Consider the following 24292-nt stretch of genomic DNA (forward strand, 5'->3'; position numbering starts at 1 on the left):
CATTCAGCCCCTCATAGCTGCTCTTCCTATTCAATAAGGTCATGCCCATTACTTTGCCTCAGCACATTACAATTATACAGCATCTTTAACCTCATGACAAAATAATTCAACATTTCATACCAAGCCGCATCAGGGGGAAATTGGATAAATAAAGCTTTGTGTGGTTTTTAAAGGAAAACAAAAAAAAGGAGTATAGGAAGGGAATTCTAGTAATCATATATTTGGAACTTGAAAGATTAAAAATGAAAAGAATGATTTTTGCTACATGGTAGAATTTGAATTTGTTACTATCTCCCATCATTTAAAAAAATATTTTGCATTTTTGATTTTTCTTTCAACATTTTTACACATTGTACACCATGGATGCTGCAGCAATCAGAGCCACTGCCTTATAGTTCCAGGGATCCAGGTTCAATCCTGATTTCGGCTGTAATATGTGAAGAATTTGCACGTCCTCTTCCTGACCCCATGTGTTTCCTCTGGGTGCTCTCACTGTATCTTTCAGGTGTGCAGGCAGAATCACAAGTTATAGGAGTAGAATTAGGCCTTTCGGCCCAATCGGGTCTACACCGCCATTCAATCATGGCTGATCTCTGCCTCCTAATCCCATTTTCCTGCCTTCTCGCCGTTCTAATCAAGAATTTGTCAATCTCTGCCTCAAAACATATCCATTGACCTGGCCTCCACAGCTCTCTGTGGCCATGCATCCCACAGATTAATTACCCTCTGACTAAAGAAGTTCTTCCTCACCTCCTTTCTAAGGTGAGGAAGAACCTTACCTTACAGTCAACTGTAAACCACCACTTAATAAACTGTAAACCAACACTTAATAATGTACGTTAATAAACAAAAAAAATCTAAGGATTGTTGTTCGGCACGAATGAGAGAGAAGTAGTTGTAGAGGTACTGGGGATTCAATGATGGGATGAGACTAATAGGATTACGCCACATGGGCTAAATTGCCTCCTTCTATGCATTTTAGGTACCATTAAAGATCTGTTGTTTGTGGCCCACTCGCTTGGCTTGAAGCTTCTTTGCTTCTTGATCGTCATTCACATTCTCACTTAATTTTGTGTAATTGGTAAACATGGAAATATTACATGAAGATAGACACATAAAGCTGGAGTAACTCAGCGGGTCAGACAGCATCTCTGGAGGAAAGGAATGGGTGATGTTTCAGGTCGACACACTTCTTCAGACTGGACTCCAATCTGAAGAAGGGTCTCGACCAGAAAAGTCACCTATTCCTTTTCTCCAGAGATGCTGACTGACCCGTTGAGTTACTCCAGCTTTTTGTGGCAATCTTTGGTTTAAACCAGCATCTGCAGTTCCTTCCTACACATGGAAATATTACATTCAGCCGCCTCAGCTAAATGTCTGATGTAGATTGTGAATCAATAGGGCTTTAGAACTGCCTCCTGTGGTTAGAAGAGAATGTTTGCTGCAATGTGCTGTTTTATATTGAACAACTAACTTTCAGTTCATACTCGGGCGGCACGATGGCACGGCAGTAGAGTTGCTGCCTTATAGCACTTGAAGCCCAGGAGACCCGGGTTCAATCCCAACTACAGGTGCTGTCTGTACAGAATTGGTACGTTCTCCCCATGACCGCGTGGGTTTTCTACAAGATCTTCCGTTTCCTCCCACACTCTAAAGAGTACAGGTTTGTAGGTAAATTGGCTTGGTATAAGTGTAAATTGTCCATAGTGTATGTAGGGTAGTGTTAATATGCAGGGATCGCTGGTCAGTGCGGACTCAGTGAGCCGAAGGGCCTGTTTCTGCGCTGTATCTCTAAACTAAACTGAACTAAACTAATATGCTCCTTGTGCACGACCACTGTTTTTCAACCCCATGTCTGGGATCTTATTGAAAGCCTTCTCAAAATCCAAACACACCACATCCACTGGTTTTCTCCTCATCCTTTAGATACATGCTCAGAAAATGCCAGTAGATCGGTGAAATATGATTGCCCTCTCACTAGTACGAGTTGACTCTGCTGAATGATGTGATTGTTTTCCTAGTATCTTTATAGATTCTGGCATTTTCCCATCTACAGATGTCGGTAGTAATATGTTTCTCGCTCCCTCTTTAAATTGTGAGGCTGCATTTGGTTCCCTTCCATTTGCAGGAACCATTCCAGAATTTATGGAATTTTGAAAGGTAATAACCAAGACCTCCGCTGTCCCCTGAGCCACAAATTGATGTGGACAGATATCGGGCTCTTGGGAATTATCCGTCTTCAAGCTAATTAAAGTCTTCAAGATTTTATTAATAATTCTTATTTCCTTGTATTCCTTGCTTTCATTGGGGTCTGGGTTCTCTTGTGTATTCATAAGTGAAGACAGGCCCAAAGTATTTGTTTCCTTGCCATGTCATATTTCCTATTGTAAATTCTACTCTCCTCTCAGTTGGGGGCCTATATTTGCTCTATGTTCCTTTTTACATACCTACATAGAACATAGAGCACAACTAATTAAAAGGCCCTTGGGCCCACAATGTCTGTGCCAAACATAATACCAAAATAAATTAATTTCATTTGTCTGAACATGTTCCATACCATTCTATTCACTGCATATCCAATCTAAAAGCCTCTTAAATACCACTATCATTTCCTGGCCTTCACCACCAACCCTAGCAATGCATTCCAGGCCTTTTGCATAAAATATTTGCCCCGCACATCTCCTTTAAACATTGATCTTTGACATTTCCACACTGGGAAAAAGGCTCTGACTGTCCACCCTATCTATGCCTCTCATAATTTTATATACATCTATTAGATCTCCTCTCAGCCTCCAATGCTCCAGAGAAAACAATCCAAGTTTATCCGACCCTTCCTTATAGCTAGTCCCCGCTAATCCAGGCAGCATTCTGCTAAACCTCTTCTGCACCCTCCCCACAAACTTCACATCCTTCTTGTAATGTAGCGACCAGAACTCTACACAATAATCCAAATGCAGTCTAACCAAAGTCTTATGAGGCTGCATTATTACTTCCTAACTCTCATACTCAATGCCCTGATCAATGAGGGCAAGCATACCATACGCCTTTACCACTCTATCTACTTGTGTTGCCATTTTTAGGGAGCAATGGCCTTGAACCCCAAAATTCATCTGTACCTTAATGCTGTTGTGGCTTGACATAAGCTGTATACTTTCCCCTTACATTCAACTTCCCAAATTGCACACCTCACTCTTGGTGCCACTTCTCCAACCAATTCTGTCTTACTAACTGCCTATAATTCCAACAATCTGTCATTCATATATATTACAAGAAAAACAGATCTCAGCACAGATCCAGATTGTGGCTACAGAAGTTTCAAAGATCTTCAAAGCCCCTGCAATTTCTTCTCTTGCTTAACTCAATAACCTGGGATAGATCCCATCAAGCCCCAAGGATTTATCCACCTTAATGCTCTTCAAGAACCCCATCATCCCACCTTCCTGATCTCAAACTGCCCTTGCCTATTAGTATTCTCCACACTGATCTCAATACTATCCATGTCCTGCAGAAGCTGCTTCGTGTTTAGTGCTAGTTTAATCCTTTTTCTCCTTTATCAGTTTCATATCATCCTTTGCTACATACGTACAAACCTAGTAGCTGGAGGAGGCCATGGCAGGATTTTCCCCAACATTTAATATGATCAAGGCTGATCTAATTGTACCTCAACTGCATATTCCTTCCTACCCCCAATAACTATTCATCCCTCTGTTTATTATCCACCTCAGTCTCAAAAATGGTCAAAATCTCAACTTCCTTTGTCCTTTGAATAAAAGACTTCCAAAAACTCCTGACTTCCAGAGAGAAAAAAACTTCACCTTATTTCTGTCCCAAATGGGTGGCATCTCATTTTTATAAAGTAACCCCTCATTCTCGGTTCTCCTCCAAGAGGAAATATCCTTTCCGCATCCACCCTGTCACGTTCCTACAGAATCTTTCTATGATTCAATCAAGTGTGCTCTCACCCTTTTACTCCAACAGATACAAGCCCAACCTATCCCACCTTCCCTCATAGTACAAGTCGCCTGTCTCAGGTATCGGGCTAGAAAACCTTCCAAGACCTGGTTCCTACACATTAATATTCTTCCTTGAGTAAGGAGACCAATACTGTACACAGTACTCCAGCTGTGTTCCAATCAATGTAATATATCCCACTTCATATTCAAGTCCCATAAATATAAACAACAATATTGTTAGATTCCCTCATTAATTACGTCCAAAGACGTACAGGTATGTAGGTTAATTGGCTGGGTAAATGTAAAAATTGTCCCTAGTGGGTGTAGGATAGTGGGATCACTGGGCGGCACGGACTTGGAGGGCCGAAAAGGCCTGTTTCCGGCTGTAGATATATGATATGATGATGATGATATTACCTTACCTGGATTTTAGTCTTTCACAAATGATGCACTGACAACTGGATCCCTTGCATTTCAGCTTTGCAATCACTCACCATTTAGCGAAGATGCATTTACATTTTTCCTGCCAAAAGGGACTATTTCACATTTTCCCATGTTACAGCCCATTTGCCATTTATTTGCCCAATGGTATAACCTATTTTTATTCCTTTGTAGCACTCTTACAATTTGCTTTCCTACCTATCGTTGTGCCATTGGCAATGTTCATAACCGCATCCCCATCTCTTCATCCAAATGATATGTTGTAAAATCTAAGGCCTTTGCACCAATCCCCGTGGCACACTACTCGTTACATCTTGCCTATCCCAAAAAGGCTCATTTATAGCTACCCTGTTTCTTTATAGCCCACAGCTCCAATCTGCTCAGTACCACTGCCCTAATGGGAGTAATCTTGCTGAGTTCCACCCAATTTCAAACATACAGCTATCTCTGGAATGTTACTTTATCTTCCACGCTGCAATTTAATGCAAAATATCTGCCAACTTGAGAGAAATTCATCTGCCATCCTCTTATTATTATTTTTAATTATTAATTCCCCTGACTCACTTTTATGGGACTAACAGTTACTGTGTAAACACGTCGCTTTTAAACATCTGTCAAAGCACTTACTATAAGTTTTTAATAGTTCTGGCTAGCTTATTCCCATACTATAATTTTGTTGAATTCCAAAATACACCCATCCTCGGGCATAATATTGCTGGCAATGTAATAAACGTTCTTCTTCAATTTGTACTATCTTTAATTTATTCTGTAATCCATGCCTACACCAATTTTCCTGTTGTGGCTTTAGACAATAGACAATAGACAATAGGTGCAGGAGTAGGCCATTCAGCCCTTCGAGCCAGCACCGCCATTCAATGCGATCATGGCTGATCACTATCAATCAGTACCCCGTTCCTGCCTTCTCCCCATACCCCCTCACTCCGCTATCCTTAAGAGCTCTATCCAGCTCTCTCTTGAAAGCATCCAACGAACTGGCCTCCACTGCCTTCTGAGGCAGAGAATTCCACACCTTCACCACCCTCTGACTGAAAAAGTTCTTCCTCATCTCCGTTCTAAATGGCCTACCCCTTATTCTCAAACTGTGGCCCCTTGTTCTGGACTCCCCCAACATTGGGAACATGTTATCTGCCTCTAATGTGTCCAATCCCCTAATTATCTTATATGTTTCAATAAGATCCCCCCTCATCCTTCTAAATTCCAGTGTATACAAGCCCAATCGCTCCAGCCTTTCAACATACGACAGTCCCGCCATTCCGGGAATTAATCTAGTGAACCTACGCTGCACGCCCTCCATAGCAAGAATATCCTTCCTCAAATTTGGAGACCAAAACTGCACACAGTACTCCAGGTGCGGTCTCACCAGGGCCCGGTACAACTGTAGAAGGACCTCTTTGCTCCTATACTCAACTCCTCTTGTTACGAAGGCCAACATTCCATTGGCTTTCTTCACTGCCTGCTGAACCTGCATGCTTCCTTTCATTGACTGATGCACTAGGACACCCAGATCTCGTTGAACTCCCCCTCCTCCTAACTTGACACCATTCAGATAATAATCTGCCTTTCTATTCTTACTTCCAAAGTGAATAACCTCACACTTATCTACATTAAACTGCATCTGCCATGTATCCGCCCACTCACACAACCTGTCCAGGTCACCCTGCAGCCTTATTGCATCTTCCTCACAATTCACACTACCCCCCAACTTAGTATCATCTGCAAATTTGCTAATGGTACTTTTAATCCCTCCGTCTAAGGAATGCACATTTAAATGCTGCCCCCAGCCTGGCTCCAGTCATATTCTTTTAACATAATTAAAATTCGCTCCAGTCAACCTGACCCTTTAACAATCTCCTTTGTTTTATTTGAATACCCTGGTTTCAGATTGAACTGTATCACTTTTAAACTTATGTAAAATTCAATAGTATTATGGTCACTCTTTCCTTGGGGCCCCTTTACAAGATTAATAATTAGTTTTTCCTCATTGAACAGTACTAGACGTAAGGTAGCCAGTTCCCCAGTCAGTGCTTCAATGCACTGATTAAAAAGTAATTATACAGCATTACAGGGACTTGCTCTCTATTACGCCGGTACTAATTTGATGTATCCAGTCTGCATGTACACCACAGTTCACCATGATGACTGTATTATCTTTTATGCTGCTACCTCTAATTGCCTTACTGCAATAATACTACTATTTCCCACTAATGTTTGCTACTCCCTTCTGCTGCTAATCACCACCCAAACCAATTTGAATTTCATACCGTGATAAGACAATCTCAGAACCTTTTTAACTATTGTACTGTGTTGGATAAACGGTAGACTAGAAAACATTTGCAGGGCAATGCAAGGGAAGACCAGAACTAATTGAAGACATCTCTCAAGAAGCCAGGAAAGGCACAGTTGGCCAAATATCCTCCTGCTGTGATATACGGTCCTTAAACATGAGTGGTGTTCTTTCAACACTGAACAATAAGTAACATTCTCTCCTGCTACGAATAGCATGTGGTATTTTTGTCTTGCTTATCATTGTTGGTTTACAGTAGTCTGTCAGAGACAGCTGTGGTCTACATTTCTCCCAATTAACACATGGTCAACATTTTGTTTTGATCGTGGTGTGCACACAGAATACATAGCTCTGTCTCCATACCTCTCCAAATTCTTCCCTTTAACCTATGTAGCCACTCTGTTTTGTAAATTGGACTCTGCTACCACTGCCCCTTGAGGTAGCATGCCGCAGATCACAATAATGTACTGGATGAGCTCCCTCATCAAAATGAGGTGAGCAGTTTGACAGTATGGCTCCTTCCCTTTCCCTTTCTCTTCAACTGTAAAACCACTTGTTTATACAAGAGTAAAAACGGTAAATGTCTCATAAATTTTAGAAAAAGAATGACTAAGAATCAATGTTGAAGGCAAGAAAAGACCACGACCAGTCAAGGCTAGTCACAAACGACCTCAACCAGGGTGGTGCCTGGTGAGTCCATTGTTGGCTAGGGAATGTGTGATCTCAGAAGGAAAACCATGTGGAGAACTGTGGAACTGGTAAAACGACAAGGGAGGAGGAAGGGGTCAAGGGAGGAGGAGGAGGAGGGGAGGGGAGTGTAAGTAGAGGTTACTTCAAATTAGAGAATTCAGTGTTCATACTGCTGGGTTGTAAGCTACCCAAGCAAAATATGAGGTGCTATTCCTCCAATTTTTATGTGGCTTCACTCTGTCAATGTAGGAGGCCCAGAACACAAAGGTCGTAGACTTGGCGACCATTTCGCCGAACACCTATACTCGATCCGCACAGGCCTACGGGATCTCCAAGTTGCCAACCATTTCAACTCCCCTTCCCATTCTCATACTGCCATTTCTGTCATGGGCCCCCCTCGAGATCACACCTGAGGTCATTTGTGACCGGCCTTGATTGCTCTTGGTCTTGTCTCGCCTCCAGCTCTTTACCCCTTCCCCCACCTCCTACATTCAGTCTGAAGAAGGTCCTGACCCAAAACATCACCCATCCTTTTTCTCCAGTGATGCTGCCTGACCCGTTCAGTCACTCCAGCACTTTGTGTATATCTTTGGCATAGAGCAACATCTGCAGTTCCTTGTCTCCACTAAGAACCCATAACAGTCCAGAACCAGGGGCCACAGTTTAAGAATAAGGGGTAGGCCATTTAGAACAGAGATGAGGAAAAACTTTTTTAGTCAGAGAGTTGTGAATCTGTGGAATTCTCTGCCTCAGAGGGCAGTGGAGGCCAATTCTCTGAATACATTCAAGAGAGAGCTAGATAGAGCTCTAAGGATAGCGGAGTCAGGGGGTATGGGGAGAAAGCAGGAACGGGGTACTGATTGAGAATGATCAGCCATGATCACATTGAATGGCGGTACTGGCTTGAAGGGCCGAATGGCCTACTCCTGCACCTATTGTCTATTGTCTAACAGGAGAAAGCCATTCAACTGCTTGAGCTTGTTCCGTCATTCCACGTACTCCTGTCTGATCTGTTTTCTTAGTTTAGTTTAGAGATACAGCATGGAAACGCCCACCGAGTCAGCAATCCCATACACTGACACTATCCTGCACACAAGGGGCAATTTACAACTTTACCAAAGCCAATTAACCCACAAACCTCTATGTCTTTGGAGTGTGGGAGGAAACCGGAGTGCCTGGAGAAAACCTACGTGGTCACGGGGAGAACGTACAAACTCCGTATAGTCAGCACCGGTAGTCATGATCGTATCTGGGTCCCTGGCGTTGTAAGGCAGCAATTCTACCACTGCACCACCATGCCACCCCAACAAATCTCTAGCTAACTCCATAAATCTGTAACTACTGTACTCTGCACCTCTGTGTTCCTTTATTTAATAAAAATCTATCAATCTCTCTCATAAATTTAATAACTCATCTTGCATCTATTGCTGGTTGGGAAAGTAGATTTAAACTTTTTTCCACCCTCTATGTGTATTTGTGTCTCCTGACTTCACTCCTGAAAAGTCTGGCTCTCACTTTTAGGACCAGATTCACCCACAAGCAAAAAGCTTTGTTATATCCATCCCGTTCTCTCCCCATTAATATCCAAAACAAAACTTCAATCAAAACCTCTTTAACCTTCTAAATTGTGGGAAACACAGTGCAAATTAATAAATTCCTCCTCATAACTCCGTATTGTATCTCTAAAGTCTAAATGTAGTCTAAACTTAACCATTGGAGTCGAGGTAAATTTAGACTGCACACCTTCTGATGTCAATACAATCTTCATAAGTTGTACTGTTTACAGTGCTTCAGGATTGGTGAATATGTGGAACATTGTTCCAATCTGAAACACTGCCTCTAAAATGAGGGTGTGAAAAAAAAAGAAATTGAATGGCTTTGAAATATATCTTGGAAACAATTGAGATACTTTTCCTTAACCTACTTAACAGGTTCAGAAAGTGCATTGTGTTGCCCTGATATCGATGTCAGAGTACTACAATACGTGCATCTCTGTACCAGTTCTGAACACCTAGCAACAGCCAGACTAAATACTGTCCAAAGGAATTTGCTCTAAAATTCATTCATTGTCCTCTGGCAATGAATGCTGCTGAGATAATGCAACTTGATTTCTTCTCACTCACTCCATTTACATGGCAGCCATAGAAGCATTGACACATCTAAATACTCATAGAGCTAATGGATACCAATGTCCGTACATTGGAGCCCCAATGATCTGGGTTCAATCCTGACCTCTGATGCTGTCCGTGTGGAGTTTACATGTACTTCCAGTGACCCAAAACTCTGGGTTAGTCGGCTAACTGTCCCTTTAAATTGCCCTTCAAGTGAAGGTAAGCAGAAGAATGGTTGATGGGGTCGTGGGAAGAATTAGGTACTAGAAAATTCATGGGGAATGAGACTGCTATGCAAGTCGGCATAGATCTCCTGCAACGTTGGAAGGAAATATAGAAATTTCCTGTTCATTAGATAATTGCTCTGGGCACTTCCTAGCATGTTTCATAAATCCATCAAATTTTGTGCATGCGATGACTTCACTCATGTGCACTGTTCAATTAATTACTTCAGAACAGAAAATGCATTGAAAGGTCATGGCTTGTGGAAGACAATGGAACACTGATAATGAACTATGAATGTAAGTGGCATCCCCACATCCCCAGTGACAGAATGTTAGCATGAAAGAAAAACACAAATCCCTTGTGATTTTTACATTTTTTTCAAATGGATGCTGGTGCTCTCCGTAGACACAGAGGCTCCTGTGAAGCTGGAAGTGCAGCTCATGCACCCCTCTACAGCAGACCCAATCCTGCCACTAATAACAGAAACATTGGCCACCAGTAGTCATGCGATGTGATCGGGCCCGTTCCTGAGCTGGAGATGAATGGAGGCTTCAGAGAGGTGGTCTCCCCAGCAGGCATTAGCACCATAATCCCCTTGTTCCCCTTCCCAACCCCTTGCATTGCCATTACATTACAGAGACAATGCTGACCCTTGACCTAAATGTGTGACGTCTTCATGTCTAGAAAGCTGATGCCCTGTGAACAATACACTGGTGATGGCGTTGATAATCAGTTACAACTTTTTTTCATTTTTTCATCCACTCCAGTGCAATGGGTTCTGAAGAGATCAATGGGGCCAATGTGAAAGCTGCGGACACTTCCACAGAGTTACTTTACTTTACTTTACTGCCATGTGTACTGAGGTACAGTGAAAAGTTTTTGTTGCATGCTAACCAGTCAATGGAAAGAATATACATAATTACAATCAAGCCGTCCACTGTGTTCAGATACATGATAAAGGGGATAATGTCTAGTGCAAGATAAAGTCCAGTAAAGTCCGAATAAAGATTTCTAGAAAATTAGAAATAAAAATGTCTTCATTAAATTGGGCAGTCAGGCCCTTAAACAGCTTAAGCAGATTATAGAGCAACAATCTGCCATTGACACCAGCAGCAAGAAATGACATGTGTACCAGCATCCTTTTATCCCAGAAAAAAGCACCCACCATTTTATACCAAGTTCAACCAATGACTTCAGTGCAGTGCAGTCATAATAGTTTGAGCAACTTCACCACAATAATCTAGATAACAAATTATTAAAGCATGAATATCCCAGTTCTGTGATTTCTGTAAGCACAGCATCCAAGTAGTGCATCTAAAATGTCTAAAGTCAATTTATTTGGCACGTGTGAAAGCATGAATGAATGTGCATGTTTAAGTCGATTCCTGGGCTCAAACAACAACTGGATCCTGCACCAAGTTTTAAAAATGACCACCCTTCCCCAAATCCCTTCATGTCCTTTCCACTCTCTATTTTACTCATCTGCTGCACCTAATGTCACCTCTGGCCTGTGGTCCAATGGCCTTGGGTTTAAAACTCAAATACATCTCTAGAGACTTGACCAAATAATTCTGACTGGCACTACTGAATGAATGGAGCACTGGTGAGGGCAAAGACTTTTGTGCCTTGGAACATTTTTCTAAATAACCAATGCAGTATCAAAGATATCCCATATTAAAGTACCTGAATAATGAATGTTTAGGGCGGGGAGCTGGAGATTGCAAGAAAGACTATTTATTCAGAATGCTTTGAGGGGAGAAGACGTTTCAGCACCGTAGGTTATCAGGCAAATCCACCTCCACACTTCCCCTTGCCTACCTGTTTTACATGTACAGGAGCCATCGGCTGGTGAACAGGCTGCTTCATTTTTACAGACACAGCTAGAGGAACAGTTAACTCCATTGGTACCAGCTGGACAAGGAATCGAGCAATCAGACCCCTGCCGAAGAAGTGATACAGAGCAAGATTTAAAGCTTTTAAAAAAAGAAGAAAGAAAACTGCATATATTCTGGAATTAAATAACAATGGCTAACATAGCTAGAAATAGTAACTGATTAAAATCATTCCACTTTTCCAAAGGGATCAGGAAAAAAAAAGTGTTTTCTTCCCGTAAAAAAATATCGGGGATTGTAGGTTAATTAACCCTCTGTAAATTGTCCCTGGTTTGCAGGGAGTGAATGCAAAAGTGGATATCAGAATATCAGTGTGAACAGGTGATCAATGGTTGGTGTGGACTTGCTATTTCCATGCTGTATCTGTAAAATAAGAGGAACGGTAAAGGACTACTGGAGTCCTTTTTAAAAATGACAAGGCTTTGAGATGATACTGTTTCCACAGATGGCACAATATCAGAACTTGGGCCTTCAATACAAGACAGTAATTGATAAATCCAATGAAGAATAGATGAAATCCCTATTTATCCGGCGAGCAGTGAGAATGTGAAATTCACTCTGTCGGGGAGTGTTTGTGAATAAGAGAAGAGATACATTTAAGGGGAGGTGAACACAACGTGCTGGAGTAACTCAGCGGGTCAGGCGACATCTCTGGACAAAAGGAATAGGTGGCATTTTGAGTCGGAACCCTTCTTCCCATTCATTTAAGTGGGAGCTGGTTAAAGGAATGAAGGTGAAAGGAATGGAAGGATATACTCATATGAAGAGCGAGGAGTGGAGACAGGATTAACACGGGCAACAGATGTGAGAAACAGCACAGTCCACTTGTGTGGGGGCAAGAAAGAGAAACCAGTTGCTGGAAGGAGCAGCAGAAACTGAACAGACAAACAAACTCAAACAATCCATTTAAAGACAAAAGAAGAAAAAAACCTCCAGACTGTTTTTGTGCAGAGCAGACAAATCCTGTTACCTTATATCCTGGCGCGCAGATGCAGTTGCCAGTTTCGCCATCGCAGTCTGCTCCGTTTTGGCAGCTGCAGATTTGACGACAAGATATACCATAAAATCCAGGAGCACATGTCTCGTTGCAGTAAAGTCCAGACCATCCGGGTTTGCAAGCACATTCGCCAGACAAGGGGTGACAGCTGGTGAGGGAGGATAAAAGGCCTTTCAGTCTCGTGTAACATAGCAATAGTCTTATGCACACAGCCGTTGTACCTGAAACACTAACTCCAGTTTCTACTGCTTGTAATCCTCTTCTTGAGTGATTATTTTAAGAGAAAAGGAATTGCTATTTGATTTATTTTCCCTTAAACCGGTTCCAGCAGTGGTTCTTTGAGCTCTTTCAGTAACGTTAATCTCAGTGACAGTGATTGCTGCCATATTTCCGACCCACAAGGGCCATCGTTTGGTCTGAGTTCAAGAGGCCGCATGCTTTGGGTTTCAGCTGTGTTGGCGGTCGGCACAAAGGCGCAGCTGGTAGAGCTGCTGCCTCGAAGCTCCAAAGACCATGGTTCGATCCCGACCTCAAATGCTGTCTGTGTGGAGTTTTCATGTTCTCCCTGTGACAACGTGAGTTTCCTCCGGGTGTTCTTGTTTCCTCCCACATCGCTAGGATTTGTAGGATAATTGACCTGTTCAAATTGCCCCTGGTGTGTAGGTGGTGGAATGATTCTGAGCAGTTGATCTATAGTCAGAGTGGACTCGGTGGGCCAATGGGCCTGTTTCCACACTGTATCTCTAAACTAAACTAAACTCGTTCAATGATCTTAACAGGTCGCAGCTGAGGCTCTTTCCCTGTGGAACACTAGCCTTGCCACAACACCTGTCAGAATAGCCCAAAATTCGCCACAGCCAGTGTGGTCCATTATAAAGTGTGTTCCCTGTTGCCGTGTAGAAACAAAATGGCCAATTTAACTCAGAGCAAACTCCCAGCATTAGTAATGTAACAATGACCGGATAATCCAGTTTTTTGGTGATGTAATAAATATTGCTCAGACACAAGGAGAAATTCTCCTTTTCTTACTTGCAATAGTAGTCTGGGACAGCAGGGAAGACCATAGTTAAAAACCACTCGTGCCCTCAACACCCGACATTGCAGCATTCCCTCAGTACTTCTCCACAGTGTCAGCTTTGATTTCTCTCTGCAGTGGGACTAGAATCCACTAACTAAGTGGATAGGACAGGTTTGGAGGGATATCGGTAGGTGGGACTAGTGTAGCCGGAATATGTTGGCCAGTGTGGGCAAGTTGGGACAAAGGGCCTGTTTCCACGCTGTATCACTCTATTACTCTTACTAAGTCTGCAGTCGGGACTGTAGAATTGTGCTCGCAGTTGTTCAGGAGTCTTTCATCCAGGCAGTAATTGGAGAAGACAGCAACTACCCTGGGGAGGTCATGAATTTCACAGGTCGTGATACCTGGTCGACAGCCAGCTGTCCCCACCTGACACACCTGCCATTTTCAAGGCCGATGAGGCAGCTGTTTTAATCTTTGTAAATAAGCACATCATCCAGAGTAGTAGGAAAGAACTGCAGATGCTGGTTTAAATCAAAGGTAGACACAAAATGCTGGAGTAACTCAACGGGACAGGCAGTATCTCTGGAGAGAAGGAATGGGTGGCGTTTCCTTTCAAGACCATCCAGAGTAGTCTGCCCAGCACACACAGGGGCTTGTGCCAAATCAATGCCCAAGACGTGATCCAATAAGCATAAATAGGCCAGATATCTCTAAATGAATTTGACATGTCTCAATTTACATCTCTGACATAGTTCTATAAAGGTTGCCCTATTGTTAATGTGCCAAGAAGCATTTTAATTTCCACTTGCAGAATAGCTGCATTATGGTTTATTGTACCCTTTAACAATATGTTTGACTGACAGGGAGAGAAAGGCTTTGAAGTTATTCAAGATTGTTCTGACCAGCTCCAAGAGCATTCAGAGTGAAAGGCATTGTTCTGTTTGATAAATTACTTTACTCACAGCTCCGGTGAAGCTCGGCTACTCATATTGATGTGATCTACTTGAATAAAATATCCATTTATATTGAACAGAAGAGTACGAGTGAGGCAGTCTTATTCTATTTGTTAGATCATTTCAAAACACAAAAATGCATTTACATGCAAGATGTACAGTATATTGTACTGTACAAGAAGAGTGAGAAGCAGATTGAGAGAAATGGTCAGAGGGAGAAAAACAGAAAGTGCTGGAAAAACTCAGCAGATCAAGCAGCATCTGGGAAAGAGATATTCTCCAGAGATGCTGTCTGAACTGCTGAGTTCCTCCAACACTTAGTGTCTTTTTTTGGGCTTCTTCTCGTCAAGTCTGCGATGTTGAACTGCTCTCCTGTCATTTGGTGCTGTTGAAGTGGGTACCTTTTAGAAACAGAGTGCAATGTACAAAGGCGACTCTACAATAGACAATAGACAACAAGTGCAGGAGTAGGCCATTCGGCCTTTTGGCCATTCACTGTGATCATGGCTGATCATCCACAATCAGTACCACGTTCTGCCCTCTCCCCATATCCCATGACTCCGCTATCTTTAAGAGCTCTATATAACTCTCTTGAAAGCATCCAGAGAATTGGTTTCCACTGCCATCTGAGGCAGAGAATTCCACAGATTCACAACTCTCTGAGTGAAAAAGTTTTTCCTCATCTCAGTTCTAAATGGCCTACCCCTTATTCTTAAACTGCGGTCCCTGGTTCTGGACTCCCCCAACATTAGGAACATGTTTCCTGCCTTTAATGTGTCCAATCCTTTAATAATCTTATATGTTTCAATAAGATCCCCTCTCATCCTTCTAAATTCCTGTGTATACAAGCCTAGTCGCTCCAGTCGGGGGGGGGGGGGAGAATTGTGTTCCTGGAAAACTGTCCACACCACGAGAAAAAAATATTGTTTTTATTTATTTGGGTTTATATCCATTTAAATTTTGTGAGAGCAAATGTTTATTCTGTATCTCATTTTCTTTGGTAGACACAAAGTGCTGGAGTAACTCAGCGGGTCAGGCTGCATCTCTGGAGAAAAAGGATGGGTGACATTTCTGAAGATGGGTTCCGACCCAAAATGTCACCCAATCTTTTTATCCAGAAATGCTCGTGGCCTGATGATTTACTCCAGCACTTTGTGTCTATCTTTGGTATCTACCAGACTCTGCAGTTCATTTCTACTCATTTTCTTTGGTAATGTTTTGTATATTCTGCATGGGTGAATTTCTGTAACCCAAACTGCTGTAAGATGGGTTCACCTACATTTCACATCGAGTACAAGAGATCAACAAAAAAATTCCACCTGAAGACTGAGAAGGGAAATGCATTTACTAAAAATTTGCAAATAGCATATTCAGATATTGGCCCATTGGCCGAATTAGCTTTAGGCTTACCCGAGTGTAGTTTTTTGGTTGCAGGGGCAGTGCTTGTCACAGTTCATCCCGTAGATATTGTCAGGACACATGCGGGTCTGGCAGGAATCCCCCGTGAAGCCTGGCTCACACAGACACGTCCCACTGATGTGGTAGCACTTGCCCCCATTGAGGCAGCTGCATCGTTCACTGCAGTTTCTACCATAAGTACCAAAGGAGCATTGATCTTGACATCTTGTAAAACAAAATGCACAAACATTAAAGTCTTAAAAACCAGTGTGTTCATTTTAAACAATAACCTTCATCTATAATTGATGTTGGAGTCATAGATTCATACGGTGCAGAAGTTCACTGACCATGTGCATAGGAAGGAACTGCAGATGCTGGTTTACCCCGAAGATAGACACGAAATGCTGGAGTAACTCAGCTGGACAAGTAGCATCTCTGGATTAAAGGAATGGGTGATGTTTTGGGTCGAGAACCTTCTCAAGACTGAAGAAGTGTCTTGACACGAAACGTCATCCATTCCTTCTCTCCAGAGATGCTGCCTGTCACGCTGAGTTACTCCGGCATTTTGTGTCTACTTCACTGACCATGGAGCACCCTTTTACACTTGTCCTTCACCAGTTCCATTTCATCCACCCCGCAATCTATCACTCACCCTACATGGTGGAGTCAATTTAGAATGGCCATTTTATTAACCAGCAGATGTGAATTTAGGATGTTGAAGGAAATCAGAGTACTCGACTCGATCATAGGAAGAGCCTTCTAGCTCCACACAGGCAGCAACGGAGTATGAGATTGAACCCCAGTCACTCACGCTGTGTGGCAGGATCTCCACCAGCCCAGGCTGACTCTGCTGTGCTCCATGGTAGTGTTGGTGCTTCACTTCATCATTCAGCGAACGGAATTTTACTTCCATTTCCTCTCTTTTTTTTCATGAGATTTGTGTTATAACCACGTTTAAAAGTGAGGTACAAGGCACTGCACAAGCTGTAATCTGGAGCAAAAACACCCCCTCACTACTAGAGGTAGTCGGCAGCTTGGGCAGTGTTTGTCAAAACATCAACCACTCCACAGGTTGCCTCCATAGGTGCCGCTTGAACCACTGAGTTCCTCCAGCAGTTTGATTTTTTGTTTAAAAATTAGCCTGCATTTCTTTGCCTGTATTTCCTTCTGCATCAGAACATTGCCTTTTGCACACCTGCCAGCTTCCCAGTATCTATATATTATCAATTTGCATTCCATTTCTTATCTCTACTACCTGCTCATCTTCTGAGAATTTGGCGGCATTCTCTTCCATGGTGAAGGTGTCCCTTAAATATCTCAGCCATGTTTTTTGCCTACATGCACACTATACCCTCCTGACCCTTTTTGGCCTACTTCTTCTCTTCCAAGTCACTTACTATCCACCTGCCTGAAGAAGACTTTTCGGTTTCTTATTATGTCAGTTGCCATTTTATTCTTATTTAATTTTTATCTTCCTTTTCACCCCCCCCCCCCCTCAGTTTATAATACTCAGCTTAGTTCCCGTTTAAATAATTTGTGCAAAAGAAATTCCTGCAAATATAAAAATTACCAAAGGTAAAGGCAGTCCACGTAACCAATTTTTGTGTCACTATTTTTCCATCTCCTTTCTCACCCTGGGAGCTCTGTCTTTCCCTCTAGTGGAATCTATCTAACCTGTTCCTGAAATATTTACATTTTAAACAACACATACGGCTCCGTTACAGATTTACTTGCCAGTATTTATTTATATTTTACCTTGGCCAATTTCCTGTTCCTAGTCTGCCCTCTCTGGCTTCCATGTTTCAACACAGCATGGAAACAGGCCCTTTGACCTATTATACCTACACCAAGCTCTCTATACTTTTTTGCATAGTCTAGCTTGTGGAATATATCCTATTAACCTTACACCACTTAATATTTACTATCCCTAAACATCAACTGCTCTCACCCTGTCAAAGATATCCCCTTTCACTACCAATCATTCCTCTACCTTATCTGCTATTGGAAACTAACGTGTTTTTCTAATCTTCCCCAGTTCTGAAGATGGGGACTGGACTTGAAACATAATTCCAAAGATGCTGCCAGATTTGTTGAGCCTTTCTAGCATTTTTTTTGGTTTTGTTTTAGTTTCTTGATCATCTCATTTGAAATGAGACCACTGCCAATTAAGAAGTTTTATCATGATTGCTCATTACTAATCTAAACTTCATGACATCATGATCAAAGTTCCTCAGAGACTTCTTCCCCTCAAACCTGAACTCACACTTGCATCACTTCGCTGCACTTAACTGGATGCAATAAGAAAAAAAATGGATCTAGATTGTGACCATATTCTGAGCTTTGTGAGGTCTTAAAACTGATGGCGGAAATAGGGACAAGAACTTCCCACTTGAATGGGGCTGAAATGAGTGGAAATAAATACAAGATGGTCACTGATAAATCCAACAGGGAAGTTAGGAGAAGCATTTTACCCAGAGGGTGGTGAATATCAGATCCGTGACCACAGGGGTTGGTTGTGATGGGTTTATAAGGATATTGGAGGAAGGAATAAGGACAAGAATAATATGGAAATAGAGTGGGATGAAGAGGGGGAGGAGCTTGTGCGCTACACAAGCAACACCATTGTGCTGAAAAACCAGCATCTGTCATGAAAATTCAAAGTAAAATCAAATTTTCAAAGAATGATATTCATAAACCTCGTCTTATAAATCCCTGAATCTATAATTGTCATGCCAGGCTGGGATTTTAAATTAAAAATAGGCAAATTGTGGGTTTAAAAAAAAAATCTTAACTGATAATCAAACATATTTGTGGACAGATAATCTATTTTAAAGCAACAAAGTCATATCACTTTGTCACTAAAATTACGGCCCAGACTCAGCTGAGATGATGATTGCAGTACAACGATGCTTTGTCGGTTGGCAATTTATTTTGTCTGCAGCCTCTGGTTTAGACAATGTCAACTCTATTCCCTTGGTTAATCTGAAAAAGCTCTGTGACCTTGACTATGGATCATCAATATAAGTGCAGGGACCCCATCCTGTTGGGATAATGTTTTGAACAATGGCGATGGAGTGTGAATACCCTCATTGCATCTACAAGCATTTCATTAAAATTCTAAAAAGGGAAAAATCTAGCATAAAACACATTGTGCTGCAAATGTATGTACCCTTTGAGATGCTTATTCATAGGTAGATCTATTAATCTTTGGGTCTGTATCACAATTTTCACAAGTCACGTCAAGGCCAAGATTTTGTGTTTTTCTATTAGCATAAATATAAATCTTTCTGTAAGTGCATTGCTGTAATCAGATATTAGAAACATAGAAACATAGAAAAATAGGTGCAGGAGTAGGCCATTCGGCCTTTTGAGCCAGCACCACCATTCAATATGATCATGGCTGATCATCTAAAATCAGTACACCGTTCCTGCTTTTTCCTCATGTCCCTTGATTCCTTTAGCCCTAAGAGCTAAATGTAACCCCCTCTTGAAAACATCCAGTGAATTGGCCTCCACTGCCTTCTGTGGCAGAGAATTCCACAGATTCACAACTCTCTGGGTGAAAAAGGATTTCCTCATCTGTCCTAAAGACCCAACCCTTATTCTTAAACTGTGGCACCTGGTTCTGGACTCACCCAACATTGCGAACATTTTTCCTGCATCTAGCCTGCCCAATCCTTTAAGAATTTTATGTTTCTATAAGATTTCCTCTCATCCTTCTAAATTCCAGTGAATACAAGCCCAGTCGACCCATTCTTTCATCATATGTTAATTCAGAGACGAGGGCCCTGAACTTAAAAAAAAGGAGACTTTGAAGGCAAAAGATGGGAAGTGGCCAGGATAGACTGGCAAATTATACTTAAAGGGTTGACGGTGGAGATGCAATGGCAAAGATTTAAAGACCGCAAGGATGAACTCCAAAAATTGTTCATCACTGTCTGGCAAAAAAAACAAACTGGGAAGGCGGCTCAAACTTGGCTAACGAGGGAAATCAAGGATAGTGTAAAATACAAGGAAGAGGCATATAAATTGGCCAGGGGAAGAAGCAAACTGGAGGACTGGGAGAAATTTAGAACTGAACAGAGGAGGACAAAGGGAGAGAGGGAAAAAAGAGCATGAAAGAAAACTTGCGGGGAGTATAAAAACTGACTGTAAAAGCTTATATGTTTCAATGATCCCCTCTCATCCTAAATTCCAATGTATACAAGCCCAATCGCTCCAGTCTTTCAACATATGACAGTCCTACCATTCCGGGAATTAACCTAGTGAACCTCCAAGCAAGAATGTCTTTCCTCAAATTTGGAGACCAAAACTGCACACAAAACTCCAGGTGTGGTCTCACTAGGGCCCTGTACAATTGCAGAAAGATCTCTTTCTGACACATCAGATACCATCCAAGACACAGTGGGATAGGCCTCATTTTATCATCTCATCTAAAAGCCAAACCCACTGTGTGGCTATAGGTACAATTGGATCGATGTTAAAATTAAGTCTGTTCTGCTCTTTTAGCTCAAGGTGAAAGTCTTATGGCACTACCCTGCTGGAGAGCAGGCAAGATATTCCTGCAGACTGACACAATAGTTTAGTTTACTTTAGTTTAGAGATACAGCGCAGCAACAGGCCCTTTGGCCCACCGAGTCCGCACTGACCAGCGATCCACGTGCATTAACACTATCCTACACTAAGGACAATTTTTACCTTTATACCAAGCCAATTTACCTGAAAACCTGGATGTCTTTGGAGTGTGAGAGGAAACCGGAGTTCTCAGAGAAAACCCATGCAAATCATGGGGAGAATGTACAAACGCCATACAGACAAGCACCCGTAGCCAGGATTGAACCGGGTCTCTGGCGTTATAAGTGCTGTAAGACAACAACTCTACCCTGCGCCACACTGTGCAACATTCATCTTCCTGTTATAAAGTATTTTTTGGTATTCAGGTCTAGTAATCAAGTGCAAAAGACCCTGTGCAGCATTGATACGTTGCTGAAGGCATCGTCTTTTCAACGGATGATCAAACCAAAGCCACAACTGCCTATTAAGGAGCAGAGGAGAATTTGCAGGTTGAGTCAATAGTAAGGAAGGCAAATACAATGTTGGGAATCATTTCAAGAGGATGTAACGATGAGGCTTTATAGGAATATTGTGAGCAGTTTTGGGCTCCATATCTGAGGAAGGTTGTACAGGCATTGGAGAGGGTTCAGAGGAGATTTACTAGAACAATCCCAGGATGATTAGATTAAAATATGAGGAGCGTTTGACAGCTCTGGGCCTGTACTTGCTGGAGTTTTAAAGGAATCTCATTTAAACCTTCCAAATAATATGAAAGGCCTGTTCAGAGTAGATGTGGAGAGGATGTTCCTAGTAGTGGGAGTGTCGCGGACCAGAACGCACACCCTCAGAAAGAAAGGTGTACCTTTAGAATAGAGATGAGAAGGAATTTCTCTAGCCAGTGGGTGGTGAATCTGTGAAATTCATTGCCACAAATGGTTGTGGAAGCCATGTCATAGGGTATTTTTAAAGTGGAGATTGATAGGTTCTTGATTAGTAAGGGTGTTAAAGGTTAGGGGAGAAGGTAAGAGAATGGGGGTTTAGAGGGGAAAAATAGATCAGCCATGATCAAATAGTGGAGCAGACTCGATGGGCTGAATGGCTTAATTCTGCTCCTATGGTTTATGGTCTTAGGATCTTATGGTCTAAAAGAACACCAGATGGACAGAGAAAATGATTTAAAGATATTCTCAATGATAACTTTCCCACCCACATGCACATCACTGGTACTGTAGGTAATGACCATGACTTCCCAAAATGGAATAGAAATATTCAGGATAGCATTGAGAACCTCATCTATTATTTGGAAGTGCACAGAAATCCAGCATAAACTGGAGGACCACGTTACCTTCCAAATGATCCACCAGTTCAGCCCATCAAGCCCTTCCTACCCCATAGAGCCATAGTGATACAGTGTGGAAACAGACCCTTTGGCCTAACTTGCCCACACCGGCCAACATGTCCCAGCTACACTAATCCCACCTGTCTGCACTTGGTCCATATCCCTAAAAACCTGTCCTATCCATGTACCTCTCTAACTATTTCTTAAATGTTGGGATAGTCCCAGCCTCAACTACTTCCTCTGGCAGCTTGTTTCATACACCCACCGTGAAAAAGTTACCCCTCAGATTCCTATTAAATCATTTCCCCTTCACCTTGAATCTATGTCCTCGGGTCCTCGGTTCCCCTACTCTGGGCAAGAGATTCTGTGCATCTACCCGATCTACTCCTCTCATGATTTTATACACTTCTATGAGATCACCCATTATCCTCCTGCGCTCCAAGGAATAGAGACCCAGCCTACTCAACTGCTCCTTATAGCTCAGACCCTCTAGTTCTGGCAACATCTTCATAAATCTTCTCTGAACCCTTTCCAGCTTGACAATATCTTTCCTATATCTATAGGAACTATCTACATAACTATAGATATATAACATAACAATAACCCCCATCTCTGGAGGATCTACTAGATCCCACATTGGCTTCATCAGCCACATCGAAAGCTACAGATGTGGCTTAAGCAACTGCTTAAGATGGAGAAGGAAAAGATGCCATGATGCCATCTCAATGGAAAATTAATGCCAGTGTCCTGGTTAATACTAATTCCTCAACCTGTATTACACAAACAGATTATCTGCTCATTAATAGACAATAGGCAATAGACAATAGGTGCAGGAATAGGCCATTCAGCCCTTCGAGCCAGCACCACCATTCAATGCGATCATGGCTGATCACTCTCAATCAGTACCCCGTTCCTGCCTTCTCCCCATACCCCCTCACTCCGCTATCCTTAAGAGCTCTATCCAGCTCTCTCTTGAAAGCATCCAACGAACTGGTCTCCACTGCCTTCTGAGGCAGAGAATTCCACACCTTCACCACTCTCTGACTGAAAATCTTCTTCCTCATCTCCGTTCTAAATGGCCTACCCCTTATTCTTAAACTGTGGCCCCTTGTTCTGGACTCCCCCAACATTGGGAACATGCTTCCTGCCTCTAATGTGTCCAATCCCCTAATTATCTTATATGTTTCAATAAGATCCCCCCCTCATCCTTCTAAATTCCAGTGTATACAAGCCCAATTGCTCCAGCTTTTCAACATACGACAGTCCCGCCATTCCGGGAATTAACCTAGTGAACCTACGCTGCACGCCCTCAATAGCAAGAATATCCTTCCTCAAATTTGGAGACCAAAACTGCACACAGTACTCCAGGTGCGGTCTCACCAGGGCCCGGTACAACTGTAGAAGGACCTCTTTGCTCCTATCTCATTATCACATTGTAGTTTGTGGAACCTATCTTTGCTGAAACTGGGTGCTATGCAAAAGTACATCATAACCGTGATTACTCTTTGAATGCATGTCATCAGTTGTAAATAAAATGTGATATTGAACTACAAGTCTTTCTTTCTTTCTTTCACAGACAATAAAATAGCTTTGAAGCAGATATCAAGGCACACAACTTGAACACAGCAAGCTCTTACCAAATATGATCAGTGGACAAATGTTGGTCCAGGAACCTAGAAGATCTCCCCTGCTCTTCTACTACATAATGCCACATGGTCATTTAAATCCACTTGAAAGGGGAACCAGTTTAAACAGCAGTGCCGCTGACAATTTAGCATTCTATCAGTGATGAGCAAGATGTTTGTGCTGGTTATTGCAGAGGAACTTGAACCCTCCACCTTTTGACCGAGAGGTGAGGGAGTTTTCTTTGAGCTACAGCCAATGCTGTCTGTGTAAATATCAATGAAAGTTTGTTGACACAGCATTCCCAGCAGCAGGTTGACGAGCAGCAACATAACCACAGATACTTGGACGCTGTACAGTTACAGTGGTTGCATTTAAGCTGTACGTCATTCAAGACTGCAAGGCTTGACACAATCAATCAGAGCAACCACACAGAAAGGGGAAATTACAATGTTTTTATTCACGTTAAATAACCCAATTTTCGTTCCTCATTCCAAAATTCAATTTTGGAAGAGTCATCTGGAATTCATTGAACCCACTGTTTGCCCAACATTTGCTCACTGGAAAGAAACTAAATGGTTGCCAAGTGCTGAATAGGCAAAGAACAATAAAGCAACATACAGTGAGAATTGCCCATCGCACCACAAGGATTCAGGAAAATAGCCCGCAGCCAACGTGATGAGTAGCAGTGGTAAGCCTCCTGATCTCTTTCGCAAAGTCAGCATAAATGGCAAAGCAACTTTCTGCGGCTCTTCCGATAGAAGTGAGAAAGGTCAACAGCAAATGGCTC

General features: G+C 42.3%; 1 protein-coding gene across 1 annotated transcript in view; it reads right to left on the reverse strand.

The window, feature by feature from the left end:
* Positions 1 to 24292, reverse strand: part of megf10 (multiple EGF-like-domains 10) — a 158269-nt gene that overhangs the window by 34818 nt on the left and 99159 nt on the right. Inside the window, exons 9-11 of the mRNA XM_078395540.1 lie at positions 15999 to 16211; positions 12588 to 12762; positions 11544 to 11664 (exon numbers count right to left, since the gene is read on the reverse strand). Of these exons, the coding sequence (XP_078251666.1) occupies positions 11544 to 11664; positions 12588 to 12762; positions 15999 to 16211 (509 nt within the window). The remainder of the gene's footprint in view (positions 1 to 11543; positions 11665 to 12587; positions 12763 to 15998; positions 16212 to 24292) is intronic.

This window comes from Rhinoraja longicauda, chromosome 3 (genome assembly GCF_053455715.1).
Source record: "Rhinoraja longicauda isolate Sanriku21f chromosome 3, sRhiLon1.1, whole genome shotgun sequence".
In the NCBI taxonomy this organism is placed as follows: domain Eukaryota; kingdom Metazoa; phylum Chordata; class Chondrichthyes; order Rajiformes; family Arhynchobatidae; genus Rhinoraja; species Rhinoraja longicauda.